The following is a 20748-nucleotide window of genomic DNA, read 5'->3' on the forward strand; positions in this document are numbered from 1 at the left end:
ATACCTAGCTACAAGGTAATTTAGCAATGCAGAGGAGTTTCAGCAAAAATAAGGTCAGATTGCAATGAAATGAGTAAAGAAGAGAAGGTAAGTAAATGACAGATGCAAATTTAACAGCAAGTTTCCTGAAAGGGCAGAGACAGGAAAGCAAGAAATATAAGTGGTGGTGGAGTGGTGGTTTTTAACAAGGGAGAGAACTGAACAGTCTCATGCAGAGTAGAAAGAGGTGTCAGGAAGGGAGAGACTCACAACAGACACTGAAGAGGAAAAGGCTCCAATGGTATAGCCAGATACAAGGCTGACATAGAACCATGAGCCCCATGAACACAGAAGCCCCAAGGACTCTGAAAACCCTGCAGGCAGGCTGGGTGAGGTAAAGAAAAAGGGGAGACACAGACTCCTCCACCCAACTTATTCTGAAGGGAAGAGAAGCTGTAGTTGAGAAGTCTCAGCCCTACCACACTTCTGTTATTGACAGAGCTCTCTATGAGCTCTCTCTCTGGGGCACAGAATCTCATTTTCCATTTAAATTTTAGTAACAATTAGAGCAACAGAAGAGAGCTGCTTCTGGGAATCAATTTTCTCCCCTTCTATCAAAAAATGCTTGGAATTTGATTCTGTGACAATGGCGACCGTCGTCCAGCTGTGGTCCTGGTCCTGACTCTTTTAAGGTATTCTGGTTTCAACATAAAATGTTGTTGTTTTTCTAATTAGTTATAAATGGCAGTAGAATGCATTTTGACACATCATACATAAATGGAGTTTAACTTTTCATTCTTCTGGTTGTACATGATGTACAGTTACATCAACCGTGTAATCATATATGCACATTGGGTAATAACATCTGACTCATTTTACTATCATTCCTACACCCATAGCCAACCAAAGTACCTCTGTTCTTCTCTAACCACCCCCTATTATTGTGAGTCAGCATTTGCATATCAGAGAGAACATTCAGCCTTTGGTTCTTTGGGATTGGTTTATTTCACTTAGCATGATATTCTCCAGTTCCATCTATTTACTGGTAAATGCCATAATTTCATTCTTTTTAAAGGCTGAATAATATTCCATTGTGTATTTATATCACATTTGTTTATCCACTCATCTGTTGAGGGACATCTAGGTTGGTTCCACAGCTTAGCTACTGTGAATTGAGCTGCTATAAACATTTATGTGGCTGCATCACTGTAGTATGCTGAGGAGTCCTTTGGGTATAAACTGAGGAGTAGGATAACTGGGTCAAATGGTAGCTCCATTCCAAGTTTTCTGAGGAATCTCAATACTGCTCTCCATAGTGATTGCACCAATTTTCAGTTCCACCAACAATGTATGAGTTTACTTTTTTCCCCACATCTTCGCCAACATTTAATGATGCTTGTATTCTTGGTAATTGCCATTCAGACTGGAGTGACATGGAATCTCATTGTAGTTTTGATTTGCATTTCTCTAATTGCTAGAGATGTTGATCAATTTTATTTCTTCTGTAAAATGTCTATTAAGTTCCTTAGTCCATTCATTGATTGGGTTATTTTTTAAATTTTATTTTTATTTTTTTTTTTTGTGTGTGTATGTGTGGAGGGAAGTGTTAAGTTTTTTGAGTTCTTTATGTTTACTGGAGATTAATGCTCAACATAAAACTTTTTTGGGAAAAGATGATTCAATTTTAAAGGTGCTATTTTTTCTTTGATAGTTTACCCCACACTGGAGGGGGTCTGAAAGAAACCTAAGAGAAGATTTTGCTCTGCCCAAATGGAAATACTGGGAAGAGCATGGAGAATGGAAATACTGGGAAGAGCAAAAAATCTAGTCCTGCAGGCCCTGCCTCCTGTCTTGCATAACAGGTGGATGTGACAGCTGAGTCATTACACCACACCTACTCACAAACAGCACAGAAGGTCACAGAAAAGGCCAAACAGAAAAGATCCTTGTTTGATCTAGAGTTTGAAGTCAGGGATTACGATGGAATTTGCCTTTACTGAACTGCTGTTCGAGGACGACCAACTCAAAAGTTGATGGGGGTGAATCTGATGTCTCAATGGCCATCCTGCTAGGTGAGACCTGTGACAAACTGGAGCCAAGATGCACAACAGCTACTCAGCTACTGCTGCTGCCACTGAAGAAAGCCAGCTCAATTTTATCCAACTGATTTTAGAGAAGCTGCAAGTCCAGATTCTTTAGCAAAATCTCTGGTTTTTATTTACTTATCTGTGTGTGTGTGTGTGTGTGTGTGGTACGGGGGTAAAACCAGAGGCCTCATGCATGCTAGGCAGGCATTCTACAACCAAGCCACATCCCCACCCCTGCTGTCCAGATTTTTAAATGCCGAAAACAGATTTCATTAAAGCAGTCACAACAAACATTTGAAATATAAGCCAAGTGTAACACCCCACAAGCAATTTCCACAGAGTGCAAAGTCACTGTTTCAATTCAGCTTCCTGTAAATGATGTTAAAGCTTTCAGTTCCTTGAATGACTTCATTTCCATTTTAAAAACCAATCATAGCTCCAAGAGGGGGAAAAAATTGCTTTAAGAGGTCACTGCCTCCTTAGCCCTCTGTGAGGCTGGGCTGTTCGCTTTCTGTTCCCCCAGAGTGTGACTTAATTCTGATCCCTGGTAAAGAACAGACACTCATGATGGGTTGGAGGAAAACAAAGACACCCTGGTCATAGCTACTAATGCCTGAAAAGCAAGCATGCATTCATGGGCACACTAACCAGTGAATCATACCGGGCTGAAATGACTTCAGGACTGTCCCTTTAAAACTCAAGCTCACAATCAGGCAAACTCCTCCTCCAGGGAGGTTCCTTATTAAAAGGGAGCCAGCTGGCTGGGCCGCGGCTTAACACCCGAGCAATACCTGCAACTGAGGATTCCTCCCGGGAGACTACAACCTGTCCACATGGCTCAGGAGTTTGTGGACAGCAAAATCCAGCCAGGGAAGGTCGTTGTGTTCATCAAGCCCACCTGCCCCTTCTGCAGAAAGACCCAGGAGATCCTCAGTCAACTGCCCTTCAAACAAGGGCTTCTGGAATTTGTCGATATCACAGCCACCGGTGACACAAATGAGATACAAGATTATTTGCAACAGCTCACAGGCGCGAGAACGGTGAGTGTGGGATTCAGTTTTAAAAGACTCCGGGGTTGCTCTCTCTTGTCAGGGCTAGGAACTTACATACGCCTGTGCCTTTTCTAGGACACCGCCAGCCAGGGCTCTGTCCTTCAAGGCAACCAGAGGGCTTTGTGGGGTGTGGGGGAGGGAGCCTGAGGGAAGACGCTGGTCACTTGAATTGGCAGCTGGACAGCAGCCGAGGGTCCTCTCAGTAGAGGAGGGAGCCCGGCAGAGTGTGCTGTCAGGTCTGCGGGCCCAACTGCTGGGTGGGAGTCGCAAGGACTTATGTGGAGGCTTTGTTTTTAGCACTGCCTTGAACTGACAGTTTTCCACTGATGGCTAGATGGGCTGGGGCTGGAGGTGGGGGGAAGAAGCCATTTCGTGTGCACACTTCCTTCTGTTTACACGTGGCTGAGTGGGATTTGCTGTCCTATGATCTTTTTTCTAGGCTTTAACTATAACCTAATTTGCTCATTCTTCCTTATCAAACTCCTCCTACTAGGGGAAAAAAAAAATCTCATGCACCATTATCCCCCTCGCTCTAAGTTAATTATGGGATATTTTTAGGCCTGCCAGAGTTCTGGCCCGGCTCTCACAATGGCTTGCTTTGTGATCCTCGGCAAGTCACCACATCTCAGATCCTCAAGGACCCCAGGTGCAAGACTAGAGTGGCTGACCTCGTAGAGTGGGTGACCTCCAAACAAATATACCGTGGGACCCTCTGAAAACTGCTCGCCTCTGAAAGGCCTCCCCTTCCTTAGCACTTGGCCAAACAATTTTTGATTCTGGGAAGGGTGAGATGTCCCACCAGCTCATCCAAATTCCCTTTCAGGAGGCATGTTCTGAAACAGTGTTGGCAGAAAGCACTTATCCTATTTCAGTTTAGTTTAACTGACAAGAGTTTTCTCTGGGCTATGAGTATAAAGTATGGGAGGTGGTTTTTCCCCTTCTCTCCAATCAGAAATCAGCATTGTAGTATAGAAAAGGCTAAATAAGTTACCTTACTGCTCTCAGCTGAGGTTCTGGAGCAGACTCCATGACAGGAAAATCCCTGTGGCTTAGAAACACAGAGCTAGGTCCTGAAAAGAAAGGGACACTTCAAACAACCATGTGTTCCCACAGGGTCTCCTGCCCTGGATCCCTCTCAGCCTGTGGTTCCTGAACTTTGCTGGCCAGTAGAATCACCTGGGGAACTTTTGAAAGGATCCCTATGCCCAAGTCACTCCAGACCAAATACATGCCAATGTGCAGAGGCAGCAAGAGCAGGCATCAATAGTTTGAAAGATCCTTAGGTGATTCTAATTTGCAACATAGTTTGGAAACTACCCTTTTAAGTGGCAGCATCTGTTCTTTAGTAGAAAAAGCTGACTTCTTGTAAAGCAACAATGTTTTTTGTAGTTGTCTTTAAGGTTTAACATTTAGAAAATATTTTTCATGGGTTCTTGAGTCCAGAATGCCATCCTTAAGGGGAAGAACAAATCCTTCAAAGCTATTTGTTTCCTGATCCCCAATAATGAAGTGTTAATATTCAAAGAGATTGAACACTTGAGAGTAGTTGCTGTCTTAGTTATCCTGTAATGACCTGTGTTGCTGTGTATGTAGTAGAAGCTCAGCAGGACTTTACTGATTACAGAAACGGGCCTTCAATCGGGCTGCATGCTTTGATTTTGTTATGGCCACAGTCCCTAGATCAGAGCCTTCATTTGGGCCTTCTCTAATGCTTCTCTTTTCTTCATTAGGATTAAGTTCTGGTCCATCTCATTTTTCTTCTCCCTGAAGAACTTCTTTGGACACATCTTGCAAGGCTGGGTTATTGGCAACAAATTCCCTCAATTTTCATTTGTCTGAGAAAGCTTGTTTTCCTTCATATTTGAAGGATGCTTTTGCTGGATATAAGAAATTATTTTAAGCATCTATTAAGTATCAGGGCCTTTTCTTGAAATTGGAAATATAGCCATGGGGGTGGGTTTTTGCCTTTCTGAACTTGCATTCAAGTGGGGAAGACAATAAATACAATAAAATCACTGGGAGGTAAATGATTGGCTATAAAGAAAAATTAAATAGACAGAAGTAGGTAGCAGAGTTTTAAATAGAGCCATTAGAGGTAAACATTTGAGTATATCTCTATAGACAGTAAAGAGAAAGGAATTTAGGGGTAGGATGTGGCAGGCAGGAGAATGCAAATACTAAGGTCCTATGCCTCTCAGGTTCATGGAATAGAAAGAAAGCCAGTATGGCTAGAGTACTATGAGTTAAGAGAGCCAGGGGAGATAATGGGACCACACATCATATGGACCATGGTTTGTATTGGATGGGATAAGATGCCACTAGTGGGTTTCAAACAGATGAGTCACTGGGAAACAGATGTGAGTAGCTACATCTGAGTTAACTCTTAAGTGTAGACAGTGCTGCCTAACTAAGGCTACTCCAGCAGTACAGGGCCCCATATCACCAAAGTTGCTGTTATAGTGATAGTTTCCTTTTTCTCTCTAGGACAGTAACAAGTTCCTCCAAGGAGGGGGAAGGGCGGGAGGGAGGGTAGAAGAGGTGGAAGAGGGTGTTTCCTCCTCTTTCAACTGAATCAACTGTACCTCTGTGTTTCCTGTTTTACCACCCTGTGTCCCTTCCTGTTCACCAATGTGATTGAAGATGGTTTTACTGTTGCCTACGCTGGAGAGTGCGGGGAGGGCCTAGGGGCCTTTCCGCTCTCAGGCAAACCAGCTACTTTGCCAGATAGTGTGAACAAAACTCCACCCAGGGGACAGACACCCTGCTCAAGTTTCAGGGCCTGTCTCAAGCAACTGGAGGCAGCTGTAGTGCTGTGGGTTTTAAAGTCCAGGTTACCCTGGGAGGAATAAATGGCTGCTCAATGTAAAACAATGGTTTGCAAATCACTGGAACAGCAGCAGCAGCATCTGGGAACTTGTTAGAAATGAAAATTCTCTGGGCCCCAATACTGATCTCCTGAATCAGAAATTGGTAGGGGTGAGGGGAGTACAAATCTGCATTTTTAACAAGCCCTTGCATGATTGTGATGCAAGGTCAAGTGGGAGAACCCACTTCCTGGAGAGAACTCCTGGGACCTGGGGCCTTCCTGACTGCTGCCTTAACTCCAATCCTGAAGTCAAAGGTGGAGATGTGGCAATCTGTAGGAATGGTGAGGATTGCTCAATCCTTCTCAAAAATACAGAAGTTCAAGAATGAATACAAGGCTGCCTATATAAAGCTCAGATGGTTTTTATTTAGCCAATGTTTTCAACAGAAGAAGTTCTGCAGCAGAGTGACCTCAGGATTACATTTGAATTCTGTTTACTGCTACAACTGACCACAGCCACATTATTCTAAGAAGAAAGAAGCTAAACGGGGCCCCAGAAATGTTGGTTGGAAGCAGTGTTCAGGATTCAGGGGAAATCCTAGGTTTCCTACCTCATCTTTCCTGCTTTCAATTGAAAAAAAAAAAAAAAAGCAGGTTGTGTTGCTGGTGCTTCCACTGTAAGGCCTCCCATGCATCCCATCGCATGGTGGATCTTCTAAGACTAAGCAGGGAGGTTACCAGGCAAGCCAAGGCCAAAATGAGTCCTCTGGGTTTTCCCTCATTCTTGGACCACTGTAAATAGTGGTAATTTTTTTATTTGTGGTACTGGGTATTGAACCCAAGGCCTCTTGCATGCTAGGCAAATGCTCTACCATTGAGATATACTTCCAGATATATATATCTGGAAGTATAATAATATAATATGTATTATTATTATTATTATTATTATTATTTTTTGAGACTGAGTCTCACCAAGTTGCTCAGACTGGCCTTGAACTTGAGTTCTTCCAGCCTCTGCCTCCCAACTCCCTGGGATTACAGGCAGGCGCCACCATGCCCAGCTGTACAGAATTTATTTTTAGTTTTTAGCCATTATTTTTTAAAAGCCCACTTCCACTTAGATCCACTTTTCAATAAGAATACTATAAAAACTTATCCACAGTAATTCCACCCTTTTTCTTGTTGCTCTTGCTTTTTAAGCAATTTACTCTAATTATGCTTTCTGGGGAAGATGAAATGCTTTGAAAATATTCTCACTGCCTTCGCCTAACCCCTCTCCCATCCTTCCATCTAGTACATTCTTGGGGGCGGGGGGGGGGGGAGGCTTCCAATCACTTAGGCAACCTATATGGTGCTTATGTCTTCATTGGCAGTTGCCTTGTGTGACACTCTGGGACTGGAAGCTGCTTAGGTGCAATGAGGGAACTTCCTTCTCCCTCAGGATTCTAAGACCTTCCTGGAATTCTGGAATGTGCTTATATCTATTGGGAGGGAGGGAGTGGGAGTGACTAGAGAGAAACCTATTCAGCGGGTATAATGTCTGGCTTGCCTTGGGCCACCCACCTATACCAGATGTGAAGCCAAACCAGATGAATGTCCTTGGTCCCAGAACTGCAGCATTTAAATATCTTATGATGGACCAGGGATTAAAGAGATTCAGACACCATTACACTGTCCCCTAGTTGAGGACAGAGCTCACCTGTTTTAATAACACAAAGAGATGACTATGTGTAAACCCAAACCCATAAACCCAAGAGAGAGACCAAATGTAAGTACTTTCCAGCTCTGTTTAGAAATGGAAGGCCTCCTGGTTGCCCTGGCCCAGCTTAAGGTCTCAGGTGTGGTCCCAGATACAAAGAAATAGATTGCAGTCAGGGTGGTCCAGCTACAGCCAGTTAAAATTCTTTCCCTGAAACATGTTTCTATAGAGCAAAAATTTTAAATCCGTTTAACAAGCTGAACAATCACATAAACAGCATACTCTGTTTGAAAAATATTCTGACTTAAAAACATTCTTTAATGAATGATTTTGCCCTCATATGAGTTCCTAAAAGAAGGGGGCTGGGGACATGGCTCAAGCGGTAGCGCGCTCACCTGGGATCCGTGCGGCCTGGGTTCGATCCTTAGCACCACATACAAACAAAATGTTGTGTCCGCCGAAAAACTAAAATAAAATAAATATTAAAAAAGGAAAAAGTGCTTTTTTTTAAAAAAAAAAAGAGTTCCTAAAAGAATATTGAGAAAGAGGTTTTAAAGTCATTTGGAAACCTTTGGATCAGGGGAAGATTTGAAAGGATAAAATATCACTTGTTCTCATTAATAACTTTCCTGGATGGCTTTTGTTTTGTTTTATAGGTACCTCGGGTCTTTATTGGTAAAGATTGTATAGGTGGATGCAGTGATCTAATAACTATGCAAGAGAACGGAGAACTGCTGACTCGGCTGAAGCAGATTGGAGCTCTGAAGTAATTACAGGTGAATGGCAGACTAGATGCTGGGACATTAGGAGACTGGAATTCTACTGCCATATCTCATGCTATAGGAAGGATTCACGCTAAGGAAGAATGACTTAGTGATTTGAGGAACTGCAACATCAATTATTTATGAATTTTACATTTTACAAAGGCATGAATTGTATCAATGGGAGAAATTATTTCACTCAAACTTCATTTAACAAATATTTATTAAGGGTTTACCATGTGCCAGACACTGTACTAAACAGACATACATAAGAAAGATAACATGAAAACTGTATTCTAGAGAGGGAGGCAGATCACAAAAAAGTAAATGAATAATTCCTGAAACAAATAGAATGATGTGATAGAACATGCCTGGAGGAGGGGAACAGCCCTGATGAAGCAGAGCTTGCTAGGTGGAGGGATTAGCACACGAGATAGGATCTGAGCCAACCTGTAAGCATATTCAAGGAACTGAAAGAAACAAAGAGCAGGCTGAGGAAAGGGCAGTGAGGAGGAAGAGTAAGACCTGTGGGCAGGAACTGAGTACACAGGCCATGGTAAGCAGTTTGGATTTCTTCTATGCGCAGTATGAATGGAGATAATTTTTGCTTATCTGGGTTCACATGGCAAACTGACTCAGTCTGATTGGCTTCTCCAACACCAAAGTAAATTTTATAAAATCAGTCACCTAAAGGAGATCTTTGGCTTGATGGAAAACCAGGGGATGAAGAGCAGCTTGGAAAGAAACCAGGCTGCTCTTGGGGTCTAATAAGCAACTGCCAGCACTGCCCCAACATTTCAGGGCTGCCAAACTTCTACATAGTCCAGTTCCACTGACTCATAAACAGGAATGACTTCAATTTTTTTTTCTTGTCATGAGAGAAATTAATGGTTCTTTAACCAAATGTTCTTTGAAGGCATCTATTGCTCACCAATTAATAACTTTATCCCTTGGTCAATGAGTATGTATGATTTGTGATGGTTACATAGAATAGTAACAGAAGTGGGGGAGGAGTAAGCCTGAAAAAATTCAACTGAATCCCCTGAAATAAAATAATCAACACAATACATTTTCCAATCACACCATATGACATTGTCACAGCAGATGAGTGCTAATTTTCTGGTTTTATGTGAGGTTCTAAAGCACTAAAAACCCAATTAGTGGTTGCAAATGTTTGCTATTCTGGAGCACGTTCACCAGTTAGGCTTAGATGAAGAATGAAAGTAACATTTCCCCAATTCCCTCTATCTTGGAGTAGGATTAGAATCTTCATATTCAGAAGTCTCTTTGATTCATCCTTTCCTCAGCAGTCTATGCTGTCCCTATTTTGCTGCCAATTTCATCCCAAGGCTATCCACAGTAGTGTGTTTAAACAGCAAGAGGAAGTGGTTTGGCTATGGGAAGGGAAATGAGGGGAAACTGAACTTCCAAGAAGAACTAATTCATTGTTTATTTCCTAGTGGAGCAGACGGCACACCAATGTCCTCCTACAGAGCTGGATGACAGCGCAGAAGATGACAGTATTTCCTGGTGGATGGGATTTTTTTAGCACAAACGGCTTTTTCTTCATTTGCCTCTGTATTAAAAAGTGGACCAACTTGTCCCTAACCACAGGGCCAAGAAGGTTGATGGATCATCCCAGTTTTCTTCTAGATTGGTCCTTTGGGTTCCAGAAAACCATGACAAGTTCTGGTTTAGTATTCACTTATCCAAAAGATATATATTTTTTCTCTTTAGCTTGTGTTTCTTATTAACCATTCTGTGTGTGCCAGCATGCCTCTACCTCCAAGCCAGTGTTTCTCAACTATATCTATCCAGATGCTCCAAGGATGAATCTACAGTTGGTTTCCTGCCATTTCCCATCAGCTGAAATTATTTTGCTGAACATGACTTTATGCAATTTGTATCATGAAATCCCTGGATATTTTGAGTGTGTTTTTTCAAACCTACCCCACCCCATCTAACCTTGAGGGTCACTGCTTAGAGCCATTGTTCTCACCTTGCCATCTCACAGATCTCATTGGAAACATTCCACAATTCTGAAAGGGCAGGAGCACCCAATTTGAGAACCTGTGAGAAAAGTTTGAGCACAGGGTTGGTCTTCACCAGGGTCATGTGGATAGAGGCAGCAGGGCAAGAGGCAAACATGTGGCAACACTTAGATAAGATGGTTCCAGATCACCCTGAACAGCTGTGTATCATTGGATTTAGATTCCAGCAAGATTAAAATATAAGATGTAAAACATTAGCATAGAAAACTTATATCCCAAATTTGTCCCAAGAAATCCCAAGAGTATGTCTGAAAGGAGCCAAATTTTGAGAAACACTGTCCTAAATAACACACACACATGCACACACACACAAGTTGGAAATTTAAGACTCCCTTACTGTGAAATTTATCTCTAGAATTGTAAGATTGTTAATTTCCTTCTGTGGTAACTAGTGGTAATGGTTAATTTCTTTTCTAATAAAGATGTACATACAGCTATCTCATGGTTTTTATGCAGTTCTCTATGTTCTCAAGACTTTAAGGAATAGAATTAATATGAAATATATTCAGAGTTTTATTCATGTTTGTCCCTGCCCTTATAAAGACATGTACTGCTATCACACATTAAGTACAAGTGGTTGGTATGATTTTTAAATTTCATATTGAAATGACAATTTAGATATGTCAAAACTAGCTCTGTGAATTATTTTTGGGGTTCAATAACCATCGTTTTCATTTCATATGTTGTTTTTCCACTTCCTACCTAATACCCTGTATATTTTATTTTCCAACATGGCTCTAGACACTCAATTCGGCCAAGATTGCTATGGATGACTATGCAAGTCACATTGCACAACACTACAAATGCCACCCTGGAGGTTAGGTATCATCCCTGATCCTGTACTAATCTATACTTTCATTCACACTCCTGTGTCCTTGCTCCTTGTGTGAAGAAATGCCCTTTCTACTTTGTTCTATATTCACACTCCTCCTCTTCCCTCAAGGCTTGATTTACAAACTGTCTCCCCTATACTCACCTCTCTTCTTTGTGACTTGACAAAAACATATCATTGCTTCCTCTTCTTCAGTCCAGAAGTACTGGCACTTAGGTTCTTTATAACTCTTACCAGGCTGTATTGTAGTCAGTCATCTCTATTGGTCTCTTGACAGATTCAGAAATGCACAAAGGCAAGAAATTGACTTCCATCTCTATAAACTCATTTTCTAGGAAAGAAGCTCTATTTTATCAAGGCAATACATGCACATGGTTTAAAATACAAAACGGTACTAAAAGGCTTTCCTGGTGTAATCCTTCCAAACCCCATTCCTTATCAGTTTTGTGGGTATTTAAGCCTATTTAAAATTATTATAAAATGAACTGGGAGTGGTGGCACTTGCCTGTAATCCCAGCTACTCAGGAAATTGAGCAGAAGGATCACAAATTTGAGGCCAGCCTGGGCAACTCAGTGAGACCCTGTCTCAAAAAAATAAAAAGAGCTGAGAATGTAGCTCACTGGTAGAGTGCCCCTGGGTTCAATCCCCAATGCCACAAAAATACAAAAAAAAAAAAAAAATCATAAAATGTAGTAGACATATACAAGAGTGAATAGAATGTATGGTTCTATTTAGCACCTATAGAAAGAGTGTTTCTAAGATACTAAGAGGCCCACATCCTCCTCCCAAAGCATACCTTCTCTCCCCACACAGATAATCACTGGTTCATTTTGTTGTAATTTTTCTAATATTTATATTTTTACTTTCTATAACATCCCTCGCAATACATTTTACTTCTGAACAGCAATAGCAACACCACCCTGCAATGTAAAGAAAGGGCACTATTATGACAGCCATGATGAACGATGCCAAGAAAAGATACGCCAAAGACTGAGTCATAGGCCAGGAAGTTGATCAGAGCTGCCTTTGGGGAAGCCAGAGAGGCCCTGAGCAAGTCCTTGGAAACACAGAGCACCCCAGGGTCTGGAGGCTATGGTGTGAACCAGATAGTGGTGTCCCCAAAAACTATGGTCAATGGCAGTGGACAGCTCTATATTTTCTGTTCCTAAGCTCAGCAATGGCCCACTTCCAATTTTCAGAAGTTGATTAAAGAATACCTGCACCCCCTTCAACTGGCCAGGTGTGTGATAAATGCAAGGCAAGCAGAGAATGAATATGGAAAAAAAATTAGCATGTTGGTTTTTCTCTCTTTTAGTCTTTTCCCTGTTTCTACATTTGAAAGCCTTCCTCAAATGTCTGGAGATATGGTTGTCTATAAATATTTGAGAATGAGGCACTAAGCCCAGTGTGGAAGCACAACACTTATAATTCCCAGCTAGTCAGTGAACTGGGGCAAGAGAATTGCCTGAACCCAGAAGTTCAAAGCCAGACTGTAAACCCCATATTGTTATTAAAAAAAAAAAAAAAAAAAAAAAAGTGGGTTGGGGGGAGCACTAAGAAACTGGTTGGAAGATTTGTGTGCCTGAATTTGGCTTGTCAACCAATAGACTTCACCATGGTTAGAGTCTTTGTTCAAATGTCACCATCTTAGCAAGAGCTCCCAGATCACCCCATCTAAAATAAACACCCTGCCTTCCTCTCTCCCTAGCATTCCTACCCCTCTTGTTTGTTTTCACATTTATCACCTAAATGCCATAGTTTACTTACTTGTTTATTGTCCTTCATTAGACTGTAAGTCCCTTGGAGTCAAGGAACAAATCCTGTTTTAATCAACGCTGTATCCATGGCTTGGGGAAGAATGTGGCAGAGAGTAGGCACTTGATAAATACCTGTTAGGTGTCTGAATGGATGAATTAATGAGTGGATGATCAGGCATGGATCTGGTCATATCATTGGGGGGTTCCCCCATCTGTTCATTCCTGAATCTCTTTTCTTTTAAGCTACTCAGTTTCAGCAGTGTCAGAGCTGGACTTCCTTGGCAGGGTTCTGTCTGACAAGCAGGGGAAAGGTACTTGGCAACTTCCTAAGCAGAGTACAGGCTCTCTAATCACCTTCTGTTTTCTGCTGAGTAATTCTGTGAAATAAATACACAAGGAAAAAGACTGTCTTCCAAAGGGCAACGAAAGGTTGGCACAAAGGCTGGGCAGAGGCAAAGCAACAAGAATGGCCAAGAAAAAATATACAGCCAAAGCTCTCTTCTTGCTATATACTTTGGAAAGCAAGTGATTTGATCTCCTATGAATGTCTCACTCTAATAGCTACTTTCTCTCCACTGCTTCCAGTCTAGCTCCTTGTGTTGGATTCTTGACGGCCATTCCTCCCAGTTCAAGGCTGTCTGAAGATGGCCCTTCTGGGAAACAACAGCAAGGATGATAAATGTGTCTGTATGGCCCAGACCACAATGTTTAAATTCCAGTGAGTATCACTAGGCCATTATCTTGACATTGGCTTGTAAGAGAAACCCATGCTCCCTAATTTACTACTCCATTAAAATCATTCTCCAGTGTTGGGAAATATTTTCTAGAACTAGGCTCTTAAGATATTTTACTTAAAAGTCCTTTATTACATAAATATCATTGTTTTTTTTAAAATTAAGTACACTGAATGTTTAAAGGATCAGAATTCAATCTTGCTCATCAGTGGAAGAGAATTTTGGCCTCATCCCTTGAAGTACAACTGATACTTAAATGTGCGTCTATATTTATGTGCAGGTTTATATTTCCTGTCCCCAGGCAACTTTTCTGGTGAGGTATGCAGAGCTGAAGGAGGGGAATGGAGAATAGAGGGGACAAGGGAAACAAGGAAGGTGGCAAGTTTGGGGCATTTGGTTTTATCCCTAGCAGATTTTCCCACCCACACAGGATCCTCCCTCCAGGTCACCTGGTCGGTAGCCTCTGGACAGATGCAGCTGAGCCTTCTGGAAGAGAGCAGATCATAGCCTTCTTATTTCTCTTCCCTGTGCCTTGTGAAACCTGGAATACTTCATAACTTAAAATTGCAAGTCATTTATAAGGGGGGGATTTCGAACTGCCTCTCAATTGTTGTTCCTCCAGATCATCCGAGAGAACTGGGTATGATGATCTTTAATGCAATCCATCCTAGGTTCTAACCAGAGGTGTCAAATGGGGATAAAAAGATCCACTCTGGGAATGGGGACCAGCAACACCCAGGAAGGCAGAAGCAAAGAACTCAGCTGGATCCTGTGGCACATTTAGAATTAACCAGTGTGAGGCCAGAGTGGGTATCCTTTTCCAGAGAATCTCTGTTAACCTTGCCAGGCAGGTGCTGTATGATTGGAGAGCACCAGAGAGAAGGGCCACAGGCTGCCTCCAGAACAGGAGGACTGCGGGCATTCCCAAATGGATCAGGAATAGCAAGCTTGGGCACAGGTCTTCCTCTCTATCAAGGAGATTTGTAGCAGGCAGCCTCAGAGAGGGGACAGGGAACTTTATGCCACTTGGAAGCTGTGTCCCCTGCCTCTTGGTTAAGATGTGGCCCAATAGCTGATAGACTGTATATCTAACCAGAAAAATCCCCCTCTTCCTCCTCCAAATAAAGGAAGGAGCAGAGGATGCAAAGCCTTCCCTTAAATACTCCCTGCCCTGCCCGCAGTTGGCAGAAGAGAAATCCCACTTTATAGGAATTTGAGGAGTGAAGGATAAGTGCTCCCCACTAATGAGCATGATCTTTGAGAATATGAGGATTCTTTTTGCTTCTGGTTATTTTTTGACTATAGAAGATTAAGTCCCTGAAAGCTGCAGACCCCAAGGGTAGAGGCAGTGGGCAGAGTTCTTGGGGATCTGGAAGAGGTCCAAGAATATACAAATACATCCCTACTTTTCATAATTATATATTAAAGGTGCCATTCTATATTACACTGCATGGGTTTTTCCCCCCAATATTTAATTTACCTAACTAGTAGTTTTTCCTGGATTATTTTCTGTATGGCAACAGCAGCAAGGAATAAAATATAAACTCATTTATAGGATCATTACCATGTACATATAATAAACTATTTAAAATATTTACTTTTTAAAAAAAGCATCCCAACCTTCATGGTAACTTCTAACCATTGCTGTTTTCTCAGTTGATAGCTAATTCATAGCCAATACACCTGGAAAGCTGTGCCCCATCTACCTTTTTTCCAATTTTTTTGGCACATTAAAGTTGTACGTAATGGATTTGTTGTTTCATATTAACACACACACACACACACAGCCATATATATATATATATATATTTGGCTAATAGCACTCCTCAGCACTTGTGCCTCCCTCCCATCCTCCCATTCCCTGGTCCCTTTCCTCTGCTTTACTGATCTCCCTTTGATTTTCATGACATCCTAGCTTTTTTTTTTTTTCTTTTTCCTAGCTTCCATATATGAGAGAAAACGACTTGATGTTCTGAGTTTGGGTTAATATAATGTTAAGAAATTTTGCTTAACATAATGTTCTCAAGTTCCATCCATTTCCCTACAAATGACATTATTTTATTTTTCTTTATGGCTAAATAAAACTCCACCATGGATATATACAATATTTTCTTTATCCATTCATCCATTGATGGACAGACACCCAGGCTGGTTCCATAGTTTGGCTATTGTGAATTGTGCTCCTATAAACATGGGTATGCATGTATGATGACTCTAATTTTTCAGGATAAATGCCCAGGAGTGGTTCAGCTAGGTCATATGGTGGTTCCAAGCCTAGTTTTTCATGAAACCTCCACACTAATTTGCATAGTATTTGTACTAATTTACACAACAGTGTAAAAGTGTGCTCCACTCCATCTTAACCCTGGAGACTCCATCTGTGTACCAAAGAAGTGACTTAACATTGGAGTTCATAGATCTACTTCTGCAGATCAGAACCTAGCAAACAACTGTAGTGCCAAGTCATTTCAAATAATGATTAACTCTTACCAAAATCAATGTTAATGAGTCTTAAGCAGTGTTTCCAAAACATTTTAAAGAGGCTATTTAATTTCCCTGTTGGTTGAAATACAATGAATGTTCACACTATGCTTAGGCATCAGCTACTCACCAGCTGCCAAGCAATTCTAAGTTTTGTATATGTTTCCATGTGATCTCATAGAAACTCTAGACAAGACAATTGTTACTATCATCTCCATTATACAAATGGGATAACCGAGGCATAGAGAGACTAAAATTGCAAGTTCTATTAGCAGAGTCAAGATTTGAGCCCAGAAGGCTTCCGGGATCATGCACTCAAAACCACTCTGCCTTATATTCAGGCTTTTACTGCAAGGGGTTGATGCTTCCTGGGCCAATAAGGCAATTAACAGGCTTCCCTAGGCCTTTGAGCACTGAACCACAATCTCAAAAAATAATTAGATACTTTTCCAGAGGGAACTATCTCTTAGCTCAGTGTTTGGTGTTTCCCAGAGTAGGTTTCTCACAACACTGCTTCCATGGCACGTTAATACATGTTAGATGAAAACAGAGGTTCCATGTTTAAATGAGTTTGGGAAATGCTGAGCTACACAATGTACTGGCCTGCAGGTTTTGCACTCATTTTTATGCCATGTCTTCTTTGTTGTTGTACCAGGTATTGAACCTAGGGATGCTTAACTACTGAGCCACATCCCTGGCCTTTTTTTATATTATATTTTATTTAGAGATAGGGTCTCGCTGAGCTGCTTAAGGCCTTGCTAAATTGCTAAGGCTAGCTTTGAACTCATGATCCTCCATCCTCAGCCTCCTGAGATACTGCGGTTATAGGCATAAGCCACTGCTCTGGCAATGGTCCATGTCTTTAACCCAATAAACTTTATTGGATTAAAGTTTGCCTCACCAAAACCCACAAACCAATAATCTTTCACTCCCACCCCCACCCCCGTTTGCTGATACTGGAAGAGGACAACAACGGATGGAGAGTGGGAAAACTGCAAGAGCCTCCTGCTTAGAGAGAAGTGGGGATGGGTCACACAGGGGGAGCTCACCTTGGGCCTTAATCCCAGTCTTATCCATTAGTCCATTTTGTTCTGTTCTAAGCGAATACCTCAGTCTGGGCAATTTATTAAAAAGCAAGTTTATTTCTAAAGAGCTCTGGAGGCTGGGAATTCTAAAGTCAAGGGCCCTACATCTGGTGAGAGGCCTTTGTACTGTGCATTTCCATAGTAAAATGTGGAAGGGCGAGAGAATGCTAAAGAGCAAGAGATCAAACTTCAGATGTTAGTCCTTCTAGAATTGGCATTGATCCATCACAAGGGTGGAGCCTCATGACCTAAACACCTGCCTCCCCAGGCCCTGCCTCCCAACACTGTTGTTTCACAGTGTTTGCACACACTTTGGGGGACACTTCAAACCACAGCATTCAGCCCCTGACCCCCCAAATTCATGTACTTCTCACACACAAAATAGTTTTTCTATTCCAATGAAGCCAGATAGACAAGAGTCCCATCCAGAGAATGGAGGAATTGAAATGTTAATGCCTTCAGAACCCTTCCACCACCCTTATCAAGAACTTGCCCCAGCTCCAACCTGTTGCTAAATTAAACAGTTCTTCCCTACAAGGAGTTATAAAGATGTTACTGTCTTCAGGGCTGCTCTATCCTGCCCTTCCCCCTTCAGCCTACCTAGTTGCACCTTTTGGCCAACTCACTGAGCATCTCCTGGACCTATTCACATATGCAGGAAGGAGAGAGATAAAGGGAAGAGAGCAGGGAAAAAAAGGAAGCCTAGGGCATATATAAAAAAGCAAAACACCCTTGTTTCTTGGGATAACAGGATACCAGCTATGGCCCCCTTCTCACTCCCGAGAGAAATCTATGTTACCCCCTTTTAAAATAAACCCTGCTTTATATGCTTGCCTTGGCGTGCTTCTCTAATGTTCAGACTTCAACAAGCAAGGAAGCAGAACTCATAACTGGCAATATCACCAATAGCCCAAAGTTTTAATATAACAGAAAATTAGAAGCTACTTTTGCTACAAATACTGACTCTTCATTTGGACTCTCAGATATCCAACAGGAAAAAGCTTGACATTTCTGCCTTTATTTTGTATCTGTCTTCAAATTCCTGCTCTGCAGGTAGGCAGGTTAATCATTTAAGGAATGTTCATGTAAAAACTGGTAATACAAGGTTTATTAGCCCTAAGTTTACATAACTTATCTCATCCCTTTTTAAGACTGAGGATACCAAGATAATAATAACTAAGGTACTTTCAAAATTTACAAGAATGTTCAACTGCCGCTTTTACAACATCCTGTTCCAGACCTCTGGAGTGGTGCCTACAAGTCTCCAAGTCACTGCCCTATACCTTCTTCCAGGAACAGCAGACCCTTGCAGATGGATCACCCCATGAGACTGCTCCCCTAAGCAGAAGCAGTCATCTCATGGGAACTGAACTGCCCCAGGATCATAGGTCTTCTGGATAAACATCCTGAGCAGCAAAGGGAGATTGACCCTCCAGTGATAAGGACCTCTCCAGAGCCACCATGAAGAACCGAGATGAGATGCGTTAGTCAGCTCTGCATTAATAGATGACCAAAATACCTGACAAGAACTACTAAGAGGTGGAAAAGTTTATTTTGGCTCATGGTTTCAGAGATGTAGTCCATAGTCAACTGACTCCATTACTCTGGCCCAAGGTGAGGCAAAACATCATGGTGGAAGGGTGTGGTAGAGAAGTGCTGCTCAGTTCATGGCAGCTAGGAAGCAGAGAGAGAAAGGGGCCACAGGAAAGATGAACCAATCCTTCCAGGTCACATCCCTAGCGACCCATTTCCTCCAGCTGTACACCACTTGTCATTCAAACTCAGTCCATTCGAACTAGGATAGAGTGATTAGATTACAGTCATCGCAATCCAACTACTTCACCTCCAAAGAATCCTGCATTAACACAGACACTTTTGAGAGACACTTCATATTCAAACCATAACAACATGTAATGCTGAAATAATGATACTCCCATTTGCTCAGGCCTCACCAGTCTTTGGACTTTATACAAATACCTCTGCCTACGAGATCCAGATCCCAAAGTCTCCTTAAGCCCCTTCCTGGTATGTCTCCTGTGGCTCTTCTGCTCTCCCACAGTTGCTCCTCACTGAAGACCCTGAGAAGTTTTTTGAGGGTGGAGCCTCATCTTGCTATTCATATTGGTATCTCCTATTCCCCTATCCTGGGCCTAAACTCTCTGGTCAAGTTGGCTGGGTGCTAAGCAGAAACAGGGCACTGGGCCATAAAGTCAATGCTGTGAACGTGGAGACAAGTAACTGTGCTAGGTTTTCCAGTAGTCATGTTTTGTTACATACAACAGACATTTGTTAAGTAACTATTACATTTTGGAAAGGATACTAGAAGATATATATATATATATATATATATATATATATATATATATATATATATATATATATAATATATATAAACATAAAGGATATAAAGGACATATACAAGATATAAAAATGAAGACATAAGCAACAAGTAGGTCAAAAGAGGTTCCCTGTAACAGCGTAGGCACTCCCAATGCCTACTCAGACTAATCCCTGACAAAACTAGCCTTTCTTAGAAACTGGGAGAGTAAGAAAAGAGAAATTCTTCTTCTTCTTTTTTTTTTAAATAGATTTTGATGGGCCTTTATTTTATTTATTTATTTATATGTGGTGCTGAGAATTGAACCCAGTGCCTCATGCATGCTAGGCAAGCACCCTACCACTGAGCCACAACTGCAGCCCAGAAATCTTATTCCTGTTGATAATGGTTATGAGCAGCTTAGGAAAACATCCAGGCAATAATTGAAAGCATCTATTTGTTACCAGAATTAAGGTCTGGGCTACCTTCCACTCAAAAGCCAATATCTAGGAGATAAGAGTTGGGAGGAAAGAAGCAGGTTTGTTTGAGGATTGGCAAGCCTGAGAAAATGGATGGGCTATATTCCATCTTAAGGATGTCAGGCACAAAAAGGGCTTTTTTTTTTTTAACTGGAGATTGAATCCAGGGTCCTCTAAGCACTCTTATTCTGGAGCTAGAGCAGGGCAGGAAGGCTACATGCTGAGCAGGCTCTTTGTCATCCAGGGTGTATGTCTCCTGTTTTTCTTTTACTCAGCAAAGGCAATGGACCTCAGCCTCCTGGGGTTAGTTTTTACTTTCAGTTAGGAAGCAGATTACTTTTCTCCAAGCTAAACTCCACAGCAATTTACATGTGTTGCGTTAAGTTGATGTACAGAACATATTTAGGTGGGCTACTCTTTAGAAATTAGAATGCTGAGAAAGGGAGGGGATGTAAACCTTTCAAAAGGCTTAGGAAGGGGCAGAGGGCAGAGGGAGAGGAGGCCACAGTCCACTCCAAAGAAGCAGTCCTGTTACATCCTGACTTATCTAAAAGGTCATCTCCACATCTGAATTCCTGCTAAGGAAACTATTCTAATCTTGCTTTTCATCGAGTCAAGGAAAGCATT

At 41.8% G+C, this 20748-nt stretch overlaps 1 protein-coding gene across 1 annotated transcript; it reads left to right on the forward strand.

Annotated features, from left to right (window-relative positions):
* Positions 1 to 2816: 2816 nt before the first annotated feature.
* Glrx (glutaredoxin) lies at positions 2817 to 10872 on the forward strand. Its single transcript, XM_076856995.1, has 3 exons — positions 2817 to 3106; positions 8280 to 8399; positions 9845 to 10872. Exons 1-2 carry the CDS (start codon positions 2900 to 2902, stop codon positions 8391 to 8393), a joined length of 321 nt encoding a protein of 106 aa, XP_076713110.1. The 5' UTR covers positions 2817 to 2899; the 3' UTR covers positions 8394 to 8399; positions 9845 to 10872.
* Positions 10873 to 20748: the final 9876 nt, after the last annotated feature.

The sequence above is a fragment of the Callospermophilus lateralis genome, chromosome 5, assembly GCF_048772815.1.
Source record: "Callospermophilus lateralis isolate mCalLat2 chromosome 5, mCalLat2.hap1, whole genome shotgun sequence".
In the NCBI taxonomy this organism is placed as follows: domain Eukaryota; kingdom Metazoa; phylum Chordata; class Mammalia; order Rodentia; family Sciuridae; genus Callospermophilus; species Callospermophilus lateralis.

Coding starts and splice junctions, on each gene's coding strand:
- Glrx (XM_076856995.1), top strand. CDS start 2,900: ATGGCTCAGGAGTTTGTGGACAGCAAAATCCAGCCAGGGAAGGTCGTT. Junction 3,107..8,279: donor AGCTCACAGGCGCGAGAACG/GTGAGTGTGGGA, acceptor TTTGTTTTATAG/GTACCTCGGGTCTTTATTGG.